The 17,322-nt window shown below is 37.7% G+C and overlaps 2 protein-coding genes across 2 annotated transcripts in view; one reads left to right on the plus strand and one right to left on the minus strand.

The window, feature by feature from the left end:
- Positions 1-9,315, minus strand: part of rps6kb1b (ribosomal protein S6 kinase b, polypeptide 1b) — a 34,279-nt gene extending 24,964 nt beyond the window's left edge. The window contains exons 1-4 of the mRNA XM_062067305.1: positions 9,124-9,315; positions 5,660-5,703; positions 5,470-5,590; positions 5,329-5,397 (exon numbers count right to left, since the gene is read on the minus strand). Of these exons, the coding sequence (XP_061923289.1) occupies positions 5,329-5,397; positions 5,470-5,590; positions 5,660-5,703; positions 9,124-9,192 (303 nt within the window). The 5' untranslated portion in view covers positions 9,193-9,315. The remainder of the gene's footprint in view (positions 1-5,328; positions 5,398-5,469; positions 5,591-5,659; positions 5,704-9,123) is intronic.
- Positions 9,316-13,457: 4,142 nt separating this feature from the next.
- LOC133663721 (gastrula zinc finger protein XlCGF57.1-like) overlaps positions 13,458-17,322 on the plus strand; it is an 11,269-nt gene continuing 7,404 nt past the window's right edge. The window contains exon 1 of the mRNA XM_062068407.1: positions 13,458-13,984. Within this exon, the coding sequence (XP_061924391.1) occupies positions 13,843-13,984 (142 nt within the window). The 5' untranslated portion in view covers positions 13,458-13,842. The remainder of the gene's footprint in view (positions 13,985-17,322) is intronic.

A 17,322-nucleotide genomic window follows, 5' to 3' on the forward strand; every position in this document is an offset into this window, starting at 1 on the left:
CTGCATTTGTCTCTGTGTGTAAGTGGGTTTTCTCCGGGCACTCCAGTTTCCTCCCACATTCCAAAAATATTCATGTTAAGCTTAATTGGAAACTGTAAACTGTCCATGGATATGAATATATTAATATTCTTGTCCTCCGGTGATAATGAAACCTTATTATATGCCGCCACGGAGGCAAGGATTAGTGATTTAGAAGCTGCACTGTGGAGGGACATTAGCCGCCAGCGAGGACGTTACATAGCGTTGAGGATGCCAGTCAAGTTTATGAGACACACTCGGCATGCATCATTACGATATGACAATAGTAAGAAAATCTCTACCGTCTGTGAAATTGAAATCATTTTTATAGGATATTGTTTATATCTAGCAACCCAAGTAAACAATAGCGCAACAGCTTAATTGCATCAAAGCTACAAACACAAAACAGCTGCCAGGAAGGCTTACCCAAAGCTATTTAATATTTTTTTTGCATTTTTAATTCTTCTAATCGCTTGGTCAAAACATTTCTATTAGCCTATTGTGGGAAGTCTTGGACTTAGTGAACTTTGTTAAAGGCCTACTGAAATGAATTTTTTTTATTTAAACGGGAATAGCAGATCCATTCTATGTGTCATACTTGATCATTTCGCGATATTGCCATATTTTTGCTGAAAGGATTTAGTAGAGAAAATCGACGATAAAGTTCGCAACTTTTGCTCGCTGATAAAAAAAAGCCTTGCCTGTAGCGGAAGTAGCGTGACGTCACAGGAGCTAGTATTCCTCACAATTCCCCGTTGTTTACAATGGAGCGAGAGATTCGGAGCGACAAAGCGACGATTACCCCATTAATTTGAGCGACGATGAAAGATTCGTAGATGAGGAACGTTACAGTGAAGGACTGGAGTGGCAGTGATGGACGTATCTTTTTCCGCTCTGACCGTAACTTAGGTACAAGCTGGCTCATTGGATTCCACACTCTCTCCTTTTTCTATTGTGGATCACGGATTTGTATTTTAAACCACCTCGGATACTATATCCTCTTGAAAATGAGAGTCGAGAACGCGAAATGGACATTCAGTGCCTTTTATCTCCACGACAATACATCGGTGACACACTTAACTACTGAGCTAACGTGCTAGCATCGTTCTCAAATGAAGATATAAACAAAATAAATAAACCCCTGACTGGAAGGATAGACAGAAGATCAACAATACTATTAAACCATGTACATGTAACTACACGGTTAAAAATTCTCAGCCTGGTAAGGCTTAACAATGCTGTTGCTAACGACGCTAAGGCTAATTTAGCAACTTAGCAACCGGACCTCACAGAACTATGATAAATACATTAGCGCTCCACCTACGCCAGCCAGCCCTCATCTTCCCATCAACAGCCGTGCTCACCTGCGTTCCAGCGATCAACGGCGCGACGGAGGACTTCATCCGTGGGTTTGGCGGCAAGCATCGGCTAGGCGTAGTAAGTACCGGTAGTCCTTGTTGTGTTGCTGTAAGTATCGTACTTAGCCGCTAATACACCGATCGATCCCACCTACAACGTTCTTCTTTGCAGCCTCCATTGTTCATTAAACAAATTGCAAAAGATTCACCAACACAGATGTCCAGAATACTGTGGAATTTTGTCGAAGAAAACAAGAGGTTTTTGTATCGGGTTTGATGGGGTCCAACCACTTCCATGGATTTTGTGACGTCACGCGCATAAATCATATCCAAAGGAGTTTTTCAACCGGAAGTGTGGCGGGAAATTTGAAATGTCACTTTATAAGTTAACCCGGCCGTATTGGCATGTGTTGCAATGTTAAGATTTCATCATTGATATATAAACTATCAGACTGCGTGGTCGCTAGTAGTGGCTTTCAGTAGGCCTTTAAAACATACTAAAATATGAGATTGTTAGGACACAGCAAACAGAGGCACATTGGGTTGCCAAGCACTGGTGTATAGGGATGGGTACCGTTCACATTTGGACCGACACGGTACCAGTTCCTAGTACCTGGGAATTGATACTTCTACTCAATGGTACCAACTTACAGGACTTTTCATAAATAGTAATTGTTTTTGATAATAAAATCAAACTTTTATTGCAACATTTACAAAAAAGAGCTGATTATGATAACTGCTGTCCAGTTGTTTTGTTTTTTTTAGCACAATTATTAGTCTTATTTGCAGGTAGGACAATAAATTGCAATGACAGTTGCAAGTCCAAGACGTGAGATGGCAGGAGTGTATTGTACTGCTTGGATCTTATGGACGCCAGGTCCCGCCCGTTAAATATGCGTGGTGGCCAAGCTAGCTCTGTTCTCAATGGGTACTAGGCGCCATTTAGCCATTCTCTAAGAATATATGCTCTATGATTGTGTTGTTTTCGGCTGTACATATCGTTCAAATCGCGAAAAGGACCACCCTTTCTTCAAAATTCTTCGAAAGGTAATCAAAAAGGGCGGAAGAGCACAAGACTTTATGACACGACGACGAGAAAAGTAACTCACACTCCAGTCCAAGGAAGCAGAGTCAAAGAATGCACGAGTTTGCGGTGATCACTTCATTAAAGGTTTGTTTGATATACTTTTAACATTTATTAATTCCCATTTAAGTATCATCTTGATGTTATTTGTAGTTCTTAATTTGATAAACAATCACAAATGATTTTTTCAGCACATACACAATGTTGACATCTATAGTTATATTTTGATAAACAATCATAAATTAATCATTTAGCACATACACAATGTTGACATCTGTAGTTATATTTTGATAAAGACAGGGAAAACACATTACTCGTAAACGCCGTGTGCGACAGCAACAAACATGGCAGTAGACGTGAAGTTAAAAGTATAGGGATCTATTCCATTTCATAGTTTGATTTTTTGCTCGTATCTGCTTTTTGCAGGAAGATTTAAGCCTCTTTTGTACTCAGCTTGTGCTTGCAGTACAACAGCCATCTTGGCTTGGTTGACCACCACTGCTTTTCACTTCCGGAAAGAAGTCACGAAACAGAATACAAGCAATTGTACAGTTTATGGTTTGTTGGCTGGTTAGGTCAATCTTTGCTGAATCTCATCTCTTGTTGCGCTCCAAAAAGTGTTAATACCGTAAGTGTTGTACTTATTACACCCTAACAAGGCCACCGGCCTTGATAATATTCCCTCCAGATTCCTCAGGGACTATGCCTCCATCATTGCCCCGATCATCACGCACATAATAAACCTATCAATTACACAAGGCCAAGTACCAAAAGATTTTAAGATAGCAAGAGTAACTCCCCTCTTTAAAAAAGGAAGCAAATTGGAACCTGGCAACTACCGACCTGTTTCTATTCTCAGCTCCATTTCGAAAGTAATGGAAAAAATAGTTTATGAACAGGTCGATAGTTACCTTGCCACTAATAAACTCATGTATAAATTCCAATCCGGCTTCAGAACTAACCACTCCACTGACACATGCCTTCTCTATCTGAGCGACCACATCAAACATGAGGTGGACGCGGGCAAATACTGCGGCATGGTCATGCTGGACCTTCAGAAGGCCTTTGACACCGTTAACCACGCTATACTGTTGGATAAGCTCAGAGCAATCGGATTTAACAAAAACTCATGGAGCTGGATGCAATCTTACTTGGAGGGGAGGGAGCAGGTGGTAGAGGTGAACGGCACCGTGTCCCCCCCCCCTCTCGGTGAGCTGTGGAGTCCCCCAAGGCAGTATATTGGGACCTTTACTGTTCCTAATATACATAAACGACATGTCATCGGCATGCGACTGTGAATTGTTTTTGTTTGCGGATGACTCTGCCCTGCTGGTATCCGGCAAGGACATGGAGAAAATCCTCAGTGCTGAGCTGTGTAGAACTTGCACCTGGCTCGCTGACAACAAGTTATCCATCCACTTGGGTAAAACAGAATCCATCCTGTTTGGGTCCCACATCAATCTCAAGAAAGTCAATGACTTCACCATAAAAGTGGGTGACATTGTTATCACCAGGAAAGATGAGGTCACCTACCTAGGTTCCATTCTAGAGGCTAAACTTTCCTGTGATAAAATGGCAACCAAGGTAATCAAAAAGGTTAACCAACGAACGAGATTTCTCTACAGAATCTCCTCTCTGGTCAACAAAAGCACCTTGAGGATTCTGGCGGGAACTCTCGTTCAACCCTTTTTCCATTACGCATGTACCTCCTGGTACCCTAGCACCTCCAAAACCCTCAAATCTAAACTCCAAACATCTCAGAACAAGCTAGTCAGGTTACTGCTAGACCTCCACCCCAGATCCCACCTCACTCCTACCCACTTCTCTAAAGTGGGCTGGCTCAAGGTGGAGGACAGAGTTAAACAACTTGCACTGAGCCTAGTCTATAAAATCCGCTACACCTCCCTGATACCGAAGTACATGTCAAACTACTTCCTTAACGTAAATGAACGCCATAACCACAACACCAGGGGGAGCTCCACTAACCACGTTAAACCCAGATTCCGAACTAACAAAGGTCTTAACTCATTCTCTTTCTATGCCACATCAATGTGGAATGCGCTCCCAACAGGTATAAAAGAAAGGGCATCTCTATCCTCCTTCAAAACCGCAATAAAAGTTCACCTCCAGGCAGCTACAACCCTAAACTAACACCCTCCCCGGATTGCTAATAATCAAATGTAAACAATCAAATGCAGATACTTTTTCTAATGCCTCCTGATCTCTCTCTTTTTCTCTCTCTCTCTCTCTCTATGTCCACTACTTGATGTCCATATCCTACCCCCCCCCCCCTCCACACCCCTGATTGTAAATAATGTAAATAATTCATTGTGATTATCTTGTGTGATGACTGTATTATGATGATAGTATATATGATAGTATATATCTGTATGATGAATCAATTTAAGTGGACCCCGACTTAAACAAGTTGAAAAACTTATTCGGGTGTTACCATTTAGTGGTCAATTGTACGGAATATGTACTTCACTGTGCAACCTACTAATAAAAGTCTCAATCAATCAATCAATCAATCATAGTTGTAGGTTTCATTAGCAAATTTGGAGGTGTTAAAATCTGGCTAATGCTAATCAATAGCCTGTCAATAGCAAAGCCAATGTGTATTAGCATCAAACTCACGCATTTTTGGGAGAGTGGAGTCTTACTTTACTTACACTGTAGCGTTTTTTGAGTCAATTGCTTTATTGGCATTGAAAATTGCAACATTACCTTGAGATAATATAGCATCGTTGGATTGTACGTAAATCGGGAGGACGGTTGAAATTCGGTTGATGCCAAAAAAGTAACAGATTTGCTACCCATCTCTACTGATGTAAAACATTAACAAATAAAAAAAAAATACCAACATACCTTTTTTAAGACTTTCATAGCAAATATTTTGCCCGAAGCAGCTCCAACTACTTTTCGAACTTGAAACACCTGCACAAGCGGGGAGACGATTCATGAGCTTGTCACATGATGAGTTACCGCCACCATCGGTGCCTCACATACCTTCCCATAGCCGCCTTTCCCCAAAACCCTCAGCAGCTCGAAACACTCCGGTCTAATGTTTTCCGTCCCTTGGTTGACGTTGTCTTCTGATATCTCGATCTTCTCGCAGCCTTCCATGTTGCTGCAAAGACACGTTCCATATGCGTTGTGCTCACAGCATCCCAGGCGAGGACTGATATTCAATACTTACAAGTCAAATCCACTGCACTGGTCCATGATGTCATTGAATTGTGCCTGGAAGGAAAAGCAGAAAGTGATGCGACACGAAGGAATCGAGGCACTGCGGCAAAACAAGTGCGCAGAAAGCACAAAGTGAATTTAATGTGCTGTACCAGTGTTTCCCACACATTCATTTATTTGTGGCGGTCCGCCACGAAAGAATTACGTCCGCCACAAATAAAAAAAATTTTTTTTTTTTTTTGTCCTGTCCAGCTTCTCAGGCAAATCATATAGTTGATGTAGATGCCCATATAGGCTGTTCAGATTTACTTTACAAAAGAGAAGTGTAGGATACTTCTCTTGTTGCCTTATTTGTATTTGACCACTACTGTTTTCTGTATATTTGTTACAGACTGTGGCAGGACACCTCTGCCTCTGTTTCACTTTATGTTGCTGGCAAATAATATGGTTGTAGTAGTAGGCTAAAGTTAAATTATTTAGTATGCACTAATTAAAGGGGCAGAGCTTTAAGAGACATTTTAGCTTTTATATTTTATAAGATATATTTTTTGTAAGAACCACAATTAATAAATATATTTCAGTGAATAACTTATTGTTCAAATCTGTAAATAAATATGTACATAAAGTGTTGTAATTATATTGTAAAATGGATGGATGAACGTTTAAAACAAAACTGTTATTATTAATTAGTAAGTATACATTTTTTGAGCCTTTTTAGAGAAAATCATCATTGTAGTAAATTATGCAAATTACTCGATGATGTCATGGTGACCACGCCAATAGCCACGCCCCCACCGCCACAGGTATCTTGGCAGTTTATGGGAAACACTGTGTACAATAGAGATCGACCTATTATCGGCGCCGATATTTGGCATTTTGAAATATAGGTACTGGCCTTGTTTATCGGTATCAGCCTTTGTTGTTGTTTGTTTACAACTACATCAGCAGATACAATACATACACATATGATACTAGTATTAAAAAAATAGTGAAGTAAAATACATTAGTGTAAGTTCCCTTTTTGCTCAAGTTTTAATTAATTTTAACAATAAATATTACATCTCATTGTCAATAAATCTCCCTTTTTTATACATTTGACAGGGCATTTATTTAAGTTCTTGTGAGACTTGTCTCACCCTCCTGTAGTGCTGGTCACCTACAGTACAATTCATCTGCCAACCAGTCAAAACTTTCATTTATTCCCAGAAATCCAGTTTTTGTCCTTTTTTCCTGGCGCCTTCCAAGTCCCGTTTTGTTTCTGTTTTTGCTCCTGCAGCCATCGAGTCGGTCGACAAGTAAGTAAAGAAGAGAAGGCAGCAGCTCACACATTCTCATACTTTTTGTAACATCCAGGAACAAATTATATCAGCCTGCTTAAAACAATGTCTCTCTCAACTATAATCTGCGTGAAGCCCAAAATTGTTTTCATTTACATGTTCGCAATTTTTCAGCGAGGAAACCCTACAGTGTATTAAATCCATAAACTGTTATAAAATTGTATAAAATGGAGTAGACGGTGAGTTATCGTGTTGTAGAGCAATGTCATATTTTTACCACTTTTCCCATGAGATTTTCTATATTTTGACACGCGCAATTAAGGTGTTTGATGTTTTTTGCCGCTAAATTAACCAAATTAGCGCCACATAAAACGTTATGTCGCTACTGGTCCAACGTTTCCTAAAAAATAATGTTAAAAACACAACTTAAAGCCTACTATTCATATTTAAATAATATTACTGCAAATGAATATCGACTTCCTTGACTACTAATAATCAGTATTGGTAAAAAATCCATATTGGTCGATCTCTACTGTACACACTAACTCAGTGTTTTTCAACCACTGTGCCGCGGCACACTAGTGTGCCATGAGATACAGTCTGGTGTGCCGTGGGAGATTGTGTAATTTCACCTAATTGGGTTAAAAATATTTTTTGCAAACCAGTAATTATAATCTGCAAATGTGCTATTGTTGAGTGTCTACTGTCTAGAGCTCGGCAGAGTAACCGTGTAATACTCTTCCATATCAGTTGGTGGTAGCAGGTAGCTTTGTTGCATTGGAGATGTCGGGAACGACGACGATGGTTTGCAGGTAAAAAGGTATCTAACGCTTAAACCAAAAACAAACATAAGGCAGGGTGCCGCTAAGAAAAGGCATTGAAGCAAAACGAAGCTAAAACTGAACTGGCTGCAAAGTAAACAAAAACAGAATGCTGGACGACAGCAAAGACTTACAGCGTGTGGAGCAGACGGCGTCCACAAAGTACATCCGTACATGCCATGACAATCAATACCAAAATAGGAGCGCAAGACAAGAACTAAATCACTACACACAGGAAAACACCCAAAAAATCTAAATAAGTCACGGGATGATGTGACAGGGCGTGACAGTACATCTACTTTGAGACAAGAGCTATTTTGATGCATGCTTGGTTATGGTTTGAATTCATATCCAACAATTGCGAGAACGACTTTTTACTGTCAACATTGGCCGCCGAGTTTCATTTTTTTATGTTTTCTGCTGTGAGGGGTGTAACGGTACGTGTATTTGTATTGAACCATTATGAAGAATGTAAGGGAGTAAGCCAAGTGTACACAATGTTTACATGTCTCAATCAATCAATCAATCAATGTTTATTTATATAGCCCTAAATCACAAGGGTCTCAAAGGGCTGGTTGATGTACAACATTGCCATGTTTTCTCCATCTTATACAGGCTTGCATCTTTACAGAAAAGGCGTTCACGTTGAGAGCAGCAACAGTTGCCTAATCATGTTGCATGAACGTCAACATGTTGCCAGATGTTTTGCAGAAGGCGCTGACTTTAAAAATAGCCGGTCAAACTGTTGAAATGCACATTTATGACAGCAATATTGTGTAACATTAGCATAAAGTGAGGCTGTGGTTAGAAGTCCATAAAAAGGCAGTGTGTCACTGCTAAATCAACTGTTACACACTCAGACATTTAGCACTATGCTTGCTACTACACCATGACAGCGACGTGACGGCTTTGCACTTCCGCTCTGTTATCGGGTTACGTAAAAGAATACTTATTGTCACTCATGTGTTGACTGCGCGGCGAGCAGTGAGCAGCGGGGTTAGCTTGTGCCTGCCCGGGCTAGCAGGGTTAGCTTGTGCCTGCCCGGGCTAGCAGGGTTAGCTTGTGCTTGCCCGGGCTAGCAGGGTTAGCTTGTGCCTGCCCGGGCTAGCAGGGTTAGCTTGTGCTTGCCCGGGTTAGCTTGTGCTTGCCCGGGCTAGCAGGGTTAGCTTGTGCTTGCCCGGGCTAGCAGGGTTAGCTTGTGCTTGCCCGGGATAGCAGGGTTAGCTTGTGCTTGCCCGGGCTAGCAGGGTTAGCTTGTGCTTGCCAGGGCTAGCAGGCCGCGGTGCTGGCGGGCTAAGCGGCTAACTAGCTAGCTCACCCGGGCTAGCTACTTAAGAGTTTGCGCCGTGACAAGTCAGGGGCTTTGTTTAAACTACCTCGTCAGTCTCGTCATCCGACACCTCCTCCTCCGGCTGGTCCAAGTCAATGTCGAACACTCCAGCCATGGCCGCGCTTGGCTCGGTTCTCTCAAGTCAAGGAGCGCACGAATTAGCGGGCTAGCTCGCCGAACCTCATGGACGAACACACAACCGCCGCCATGACCGGCTACTACACGGAGCATGCGCAGTGCGCTGCTTCACAAAAGGGGCGGTTACCTGATTTTTTATTTATTTTTTGCTCAGCACACAACAATAAGACGATTTCTTAAACTTTCTCAATACCCGACCTGTTTTTGTGCCTTTAAAAAATAATTAGAACTCTATGTTAAAACACTCTCTACCTAACAACCAAAAAGCTGTGAAAACGATGATGCTGTGTTCCAAATTTAAATTATTTACTGAAATTGTGTGAGCCTATGGCTTTGCACTTTGTTAATAATAATAATAATCATCAAAATAAGTACAAAAACAGTAAAACAAAAAAAGCTCCAGGGTGTTGCAAACTTAATAAAGTAACTAGAATAGAATGATATATATATATATATATATATATATATATATATATATATATATATATATATATATATATATATATATATATATATATATATATATATATATATATATATAGATAGATAGATAGATAGATAGATAGATAGATAGATAGATAGATAGATAGATAGATAGATAGATAGATGGATGGATGGATGGATGGATGGATGGATGGATAGATGGATGGATAGATAGATAGATAGATAGATAGATAGTACTTTATTGATTCCTTCAGGAGAGTTCCCTCAGGAAAAAATTAATAAATAATAAATAAATATATATATATGTATATATATATATATATATATATATATATATATATATATATATATATATATATATATATATATATATATATATACATATATATATATATATATATATACATATATATATATATATATATATATATATATATATATATATATATATATATATATATATATATATATATATATATGTATATATATATATATATATATATGTATATATGTATAGCATTCTATTTTAGTTACTTTATTGTATTAAAGTAACTAAAAAAGAATGCTACATATATATATTGCATTTCAATTTAGTTACTTTATTGAGTTTACAACCCCCTGGCGCTGTTTTTTTTACTTTTTTTGTACTTATTTTGATTATTATTTTTCAACTGTTTGTAAATGTTGCAATTTATGTTACAGCACGGTGGAAGAGGGGTTACTGCATCTGCTTCACAATATGAAGGTCCTGAGCAGTCTTGGGTTCAATCCCGGGCTTGGAATCTTTCTGTGTAGAGCAGGGGTCCCCAAACTAATATATATATATCTAATATACATATCATATATATATATATATATATGTATGTATGTATGTATGTATGTACATACATATATATATATACAGTATATATATATATACAGCCCGGCCCTCGGCCAAATTGTTTTAACCCAATGCGGCCCCCGAGTCAAAAAGTTTGGGGACCCCTGGTGTAGAGTTTGCATGTTCTCCCCGTGACTGCGTGGGTTCCCTCCGGGTACTCTGGCTTCCTCCCACATCCAAAGACATGCACCTGGGGATAAGCCCCTCCCACCTCCAAAGACATGCACCTGGGGATAGGTTGATTGGCAACACTAAATGGTCCCTAGTGTGTGAATGTGAGTGTGAATGTTGTCTGTCTATCTGTGTTGGCCCTGCGATGAGGGGGCGACTTGTCCAGGGTGTACCCCGCCTTCCGCCCAAAATGCAGCTGAGATAGGCTCCAGCGACCCCCCGCGACCCCAAAAAGGGAATAAGCGGTAGAAAATGGATGGATGGATGGATTTCTTATATTACAAAATTGTCCACCACATAAATGGAACAACCTTTACATTCTAATTAATAGAAAATCCATACACAAGAAGGCAACTCTAAAGCAATTTGGGCTGTTAGACGTCTTATGTACACTTGTGGCATTTTGTTAATGTATGGTAAATTATTACTTATGTACACGTGATTTTTTTATTTTTTTATTCTTAACAAACTTGCAAAAAATAAAAATAAAAACATTTTCATATTGTCATTATGGGGTAGACTTTTGAGAACAAAATGAATGTCCTTCATTTTGGAATAAGGCTGCCAAATAACAACATCCATCCATCCATCCATCTTCTTCCGCTTATCCGAGGTCGGGTCGCGGGGGCAGCAGCCAAAGCAGGGAAGCCCAGACTTTCCTCTCCCCAGCCACTTCGTCCAGCTCCTCCCGGGGGATGCCGAGGCGTTCCCAGGCCAGCCGGGAGACATAGTCTACCCAACGTGTCCTGGGTCTTCCCCATGGCCTCCTACCGGTCGGACGTACCCTAAACACCTCCCTAGGGAGGCGTTCGGGTGGCATCCTGACCAGATGCCCAAACCACCTCATCTGGCTCCTCTCCATGTGGAGGAGCAGCGGCTTTATTTTGAGCTCCTCCCGGATGGCAGAGCATGTGGAAGAAATTAAGTGCTTTACTGATGCACTATAATTATAGTTAAGGCATAATAATAATATGAATAACAGTAATATATGTTTATATCTTTGATTATTAACATTTTCTCTTTTGTATGAACTGTTATTCATCATGTTTGGATCTACTCTGTATTTTATGCTGCAGCTGTTACATATACTGTAATATTGTACATGGTAATTGTTATATATTGTATATATTATGTAAACATATGATATAATATATCAATATATATCATATACTGTATATATTATATGTAAATATTACATATATGTTATATTTCATATTGCTACTACGGAACATTTTTTGTCTACTTTATACTTGCATTATCTTTTCCATCCTTACACTTTCCATCCTTTGTAATTGAGCTACTGTGTGGAACAATTTCCCTTGTGGATCATTAAAGTTTGTCTAAGTCTAAGTCCAATATGATCTTGTATTATTGTTGTCAATTGTATCCTTTCAAATGTAACTTATCGTTGTGTATTGAGCTTTTATTTAGCTATTTAAGAGACTGCAGCTATGTGAAGCACGTTGAGCTGTAAGAGTTAAAACAATTGTATTTTAACTGGTACAAATTGATAAAAAAATGGACTGAAGGGTACAGAAATGTCTCAACAAAAAAAAAAGAGACAGGCACTGTTGCTGTTTGTTACAAAAAAGCCTAGACATGTTAAAGAAGAATGCTGTTTGGGCACAAAAAGTGGAAAGGTCATCAAAAAGAGACGTGCTTTAGAGTAACAACGCAAATTCATCAAAACTACAAAAACAAGTTACTCTCTTTGTCTTTTAATATTTCCAGCTGGGGTGTCCACTGAGGGCTGCACACTGAAAAATGACAGCATGCGAGGGCCATTTTGATATTTTTCATTTTTGAAACAGTTATGGTAAACGTTAAAGACCCCGGGTACCCTAAAGGGTCTCAGTCATTAAAGTGTTAAAAATAAGTCATACAATTATGTTTTTTTTTACTTTCAACAGTTAACTATCAATAGATCAACTTTAATCTATCTACTGCATGTTTTTTTTTAATGTTTTACGCCGTTTTTTTCACAAAGAAACACAAAATATGCAATATTTTCCCGTAAGAAACACAAAATATGCAATATTTTCCCCAAAGAAACACAAAATATGCAATATTTTCCCCAAAGAAACACAAAATATGCAATATTTTCCCGTAAGAAACACAAAATATGCAATATTTTCCCCAAAGAAACACAAAATATGCAATATTTTCCCCAAAGAAACACAAAATATGAAATATTTTCCCAAAAGAAACACAAAATATGCAATATTTTCCCAAAAGAAACACAAAATATGCAATATTTTCCCCAAAGAAACACAAAATATGCAATATTTTCCCCAAAGAAACACAAAATATGCAATATTTTCCCCAAAGAAACACAAAATATGTAATATTTTCCCCAAAGAAACACAAAATATGCAATATTTTCCCGTAAGAAACACAAAATATGCAATATTTTCCCCAAAGAAACACAAAATATGCAATATTTTCCCCAAAGAAACACAAAATATGCAATATTTTCCCCAAAGAAACACAAAATATGCAATATTTTCCCCAAAACATTTTTCGAAATGGAATATTTGATGTGAACTAATTGGAGCCTTAAATAGGTCAATAATTCATAACAACACTGATTTTGATTTATTATTTATTATAACAATTTTTAAAAAATCTGACTAAAGGTCTCGAGGATCCAAGTGTCCCCCACTCATAAAAGTGTTAAAAATAAATCATATATTATTTTTTACTTTCAACACTTACATCTCTAGATTAACTTCAGATCCACCCATCGATTATGATTTTTTTGTATTTTTTTTTTTTTTAGTAAAGACAATTTTTCTTTCTTGAATATTTTGGAAAAACTGCGGTCACGTGACGAACGGAAGACGCTGATATGGCGCATGCGCAAACGGATCGCGCTGCAATGTAAATTGAGCAGTAACATTTTACCTTAATATATATTAATATATTTTACTTCCTTGGTTATAGCTCCTGTTTTATGTTTTTTTGCGTGTTTTTTTGGTTTGGGCGTATATTTTTGAATTGGGCTATTTTCTGTGATTTGTAGCGTTTTGACTCGACTGCGCGTTTGCTCCTATCGGCCGCCGTAGTACGGAATGGACCTAGTTACGTCATAGAAGCTAACGCTAGCAAGTGCTTTAAAATGCTAAATGTGAAATGTCGCTGCAGCAAAAAAATAAAATAAATAAGATAACATCTTTGTTTGTGAAGGAGCGATCGATGGCGGCGGCGGCGGATGGAATGTGTGCGATGTTTGTAAGAAGGAGAGCGTCGAATGAGGAGGAACTTTCTCGAACAAGTAAGGAGAATGAGCAAACACAACTGGAAGATCTTAGCAAAACTCACATTACTATGTCACAAGTTAAAGGTATTCTTTAACATTTGTATTATTGTGTTACATGTTGTTCATCATTATTATTGTTACAAGTTAAAGGTACTCTTTAACATTTGTATTATTATGTTACATGTCATCATTATTATGTCACAAGTTAAAGGTATTCTTTAACATTTGTATTATTATGTTACATGTTGTTCATCATTATTATTGTTACAAGTTAAAGGTACTCTTTAACATTTGTATTATTATGTTACATGTCATCATTATTATGTCACAAGTTAAAGGTATTCTTTAACATTTGTATTATTGTGTTACATGTCATCATTATTATGTCACAAGTTAAAGGCCTACTGAAATGAATTTTTTTTATTTAAACGGGGATAGCAGATCTATTCTATGTGTCATACTTGATCATTTCGCGATATTGCCATATTTTTGCTGAAAGGATTTAGTATAGAACAACGACGATAAAGATTGCAACTTTTGGTATCTGATTAAAAAAAAGGCTTGCCCCTACCGGAAGTAGCGTGACGTAGTCAGTTGAACATATACGCAAAGTTCCCTATTGTTTACAATTATGGCCGCATGAAGTGAGAGAGATTCGGACCGAGAAAGCGACAATTTCCCCATTAATTTGAGCGAGGATGAAAGATTTTGGATGAGTAAAGTGCAAGTGAAGGACTAGTGGGGAGTTGAAGCTATTCAGATAGGGAAGATGCTGTGAGAGCCGGGGGTGACCTGATATTCAGCTGGGAATGACTACAACAGTAAATAAACACAAGACATATATATACTCTATTAGCCACAACACAACCAGGCTTATATTTAATATGACACAAATTAATCCTGCATAAAAACACCTGCGTGTTTGTTATGCTAGCTCCTAGCTCCTATGCTAGCTCCTAGCTCCATAGAACACGCCAATACAATTCAAACACCTGATCAACACACACAATCACTCAGCCCAAAAGACCGTTCACCTAACCCAAGGTTCATAAAGCTTATATATTTAAAAAAAGTTACGTACATACGCAAAAAAAAGTTGCGCACATACGGTCAAGCGATCAAATGTTTAGAAGCCAAAGCTGCATACTCACAGTAGCACGTCTGCGTCTTTGTCATCCAAATCAAAGTAATCCTGGTAAGAGTCTGTGTTGTCCCAGTTCTCTACAGGCGTCTGTGTATCGAAGTCAAAAGTCCTCCTGGTTAGAGTCTCTGTTATCCGAGTTCTTCCATCTTGACTGCATCTTTCGGGAATGTAAACAAAGAAGCGCCGGCTGTGTACTGTTGTGGCTGACTACGTTCGAAAAATACGTCCATTTCGCACCGACAACTTTCTTCTTTGCTTGCTCAGTTTCCTTCTCCATAATGCAATGAACATGATTGAAACAGATTCACGAACACAGATGTCCAGAATACTGTGGAATTATGAAATGAAAACAGAGCTTTTTCGTATTGGCTTCAATGTGGAAGGCATACCCGTGTTCGCCGGTCTACGTCACGCGCATACGTCATCCTCAGAGGCGTTTCGAACCGGAAGTTTATTTATTTAAAATGTCACTTTATAAGTTAACCCGGCCGTATTGGCATGTGTTATAATGTTAAGATTTCATCATTGATATATAAACTATCAGACTGCGTGGTCGGTAGTAGTGGCTTTCAGTAGGCCTTTAAAGGTATTCTTTAACATTTGTATTATTATGTTACATGTCATCATTATTATGTCACAAGTTAAAGGTATTTATCATTTGTATTATTATGTTACATGTTGTTCATCATTATTATTGTTACAAGTTGAAGGTATGAGTTATTATTATGTTACAAGTTGAAGGAATGATTTATCATTAATGGACAAGCGGTAAGAAATGGATGGATGGATGGATGGATGTCACAAGTTAAAGATATTATTTATCATTTTTATTATTATGTTACATGTCATCATTATTATTGTTAGAAGTTGAAGATATGATTAATTAATACTTATATTAGAAGTTAGTTGAAGGTATGATTTATTATTATTATTATGTTAGAAATTGAAGGTATGATTAATTAATACTTATATTACAAGTTAGTTGAAGGTATGATTCATCTTTATTCCTGTTGCAAGTTAAATGTATGATTAATCATTATTATTGTGTTACAAGTTGAAGGTAACATTTATTATTATTATGTTACAAGTTAAAGGCATGAGTTATTATTATTAGTATGTTACAAGTTGAAGGAATGATTCATCGTTATTTTGTTACAAGTTGAAGGTTTGAGTCAATATTATTATGTTACAAGTTGAAGTAATGACTAATTGATACTTATATTGCAAGTTAGTTAAAGGTATGATTCGTCATTATTGATGTTACAAGTTGAAGGTATCATTTATCATCACTATTATGATACAAGTTGAAGGCATGAATTATTATTATTATGTTACAAGTAAAATTTACGAGTTGTTATTATTATTATTAATATGTTACAAGTTGAAGGAATGATTCATCGTTATTTTGTTACAAGTTGAAGGTTTGAGTTAATATTATTATGTTACAAGTTCAAGTTATGATTAATTAATATTTATATTACATTTTAATTAAAGGTATGATTTGTCATTATTTATGTTACAAGTTGAAGGTATGATTAATTAATGCTTATATTACAAGTTAGTTGAAGGTATGATTTATCATTATCATTATTATGTTATAAGTTGAAAGTATGGTATTATTATAATGTTATAAGTTGAAGTTATTATGTTAGATCCACTATTGACTGGACTCTCACACTATTATGTTAGATCCACTATGGACTGGACTCTCACACTATTATGTTAGATCCACTATGGACTGGACTCTCACACTATTATGTTAGATCCACTATGGACTGGACTCTTACTATTATGTTAGATCCACTATGGACTGGACTCTCACACTATTATGCTAGATCCACTATGGACTGGACTCTCACACTATTATGTTAGATCCACTATGGACTGGACTCTCACACTATTATGTTAGATCCACTATGGACTGGACTCTCTCACTATTATGTTAGATCCACTATGGACTGGACTCTCACACTATTATGTTAGATCCACTATGGACTGGACTCTCACTATTATGTTAGATCCACTATGGACTGGACTCTCACACTATTATGTTAGATCCACTATGGACTGGACTCTCACACTATTATGTTAGATCCACTATGGACTGGACTCTTACTATTATGTTAGATCCACTATGGACTGGACTCTCACACTATTATGCTAGATCCACTATGGACTGGACTCTCACACTATTATGTTAGATCCACTA

The sequence above is a fragment of the Entelurus aequoreus genome, linkage group LG13, assembly GCF_033978785.1.
Source record: "Entelurus aequoreus isolate RoL-2023_Sb linkage group LG13, RoL_Eaeq_v1.1, whole genome shotgun sequence".
NCBI lineage: Eukaryota > Metazoa > Chordata > Actinopteri > Syngnathiformes > Syngnathidae > Entelurus > Entelurus aequoreus.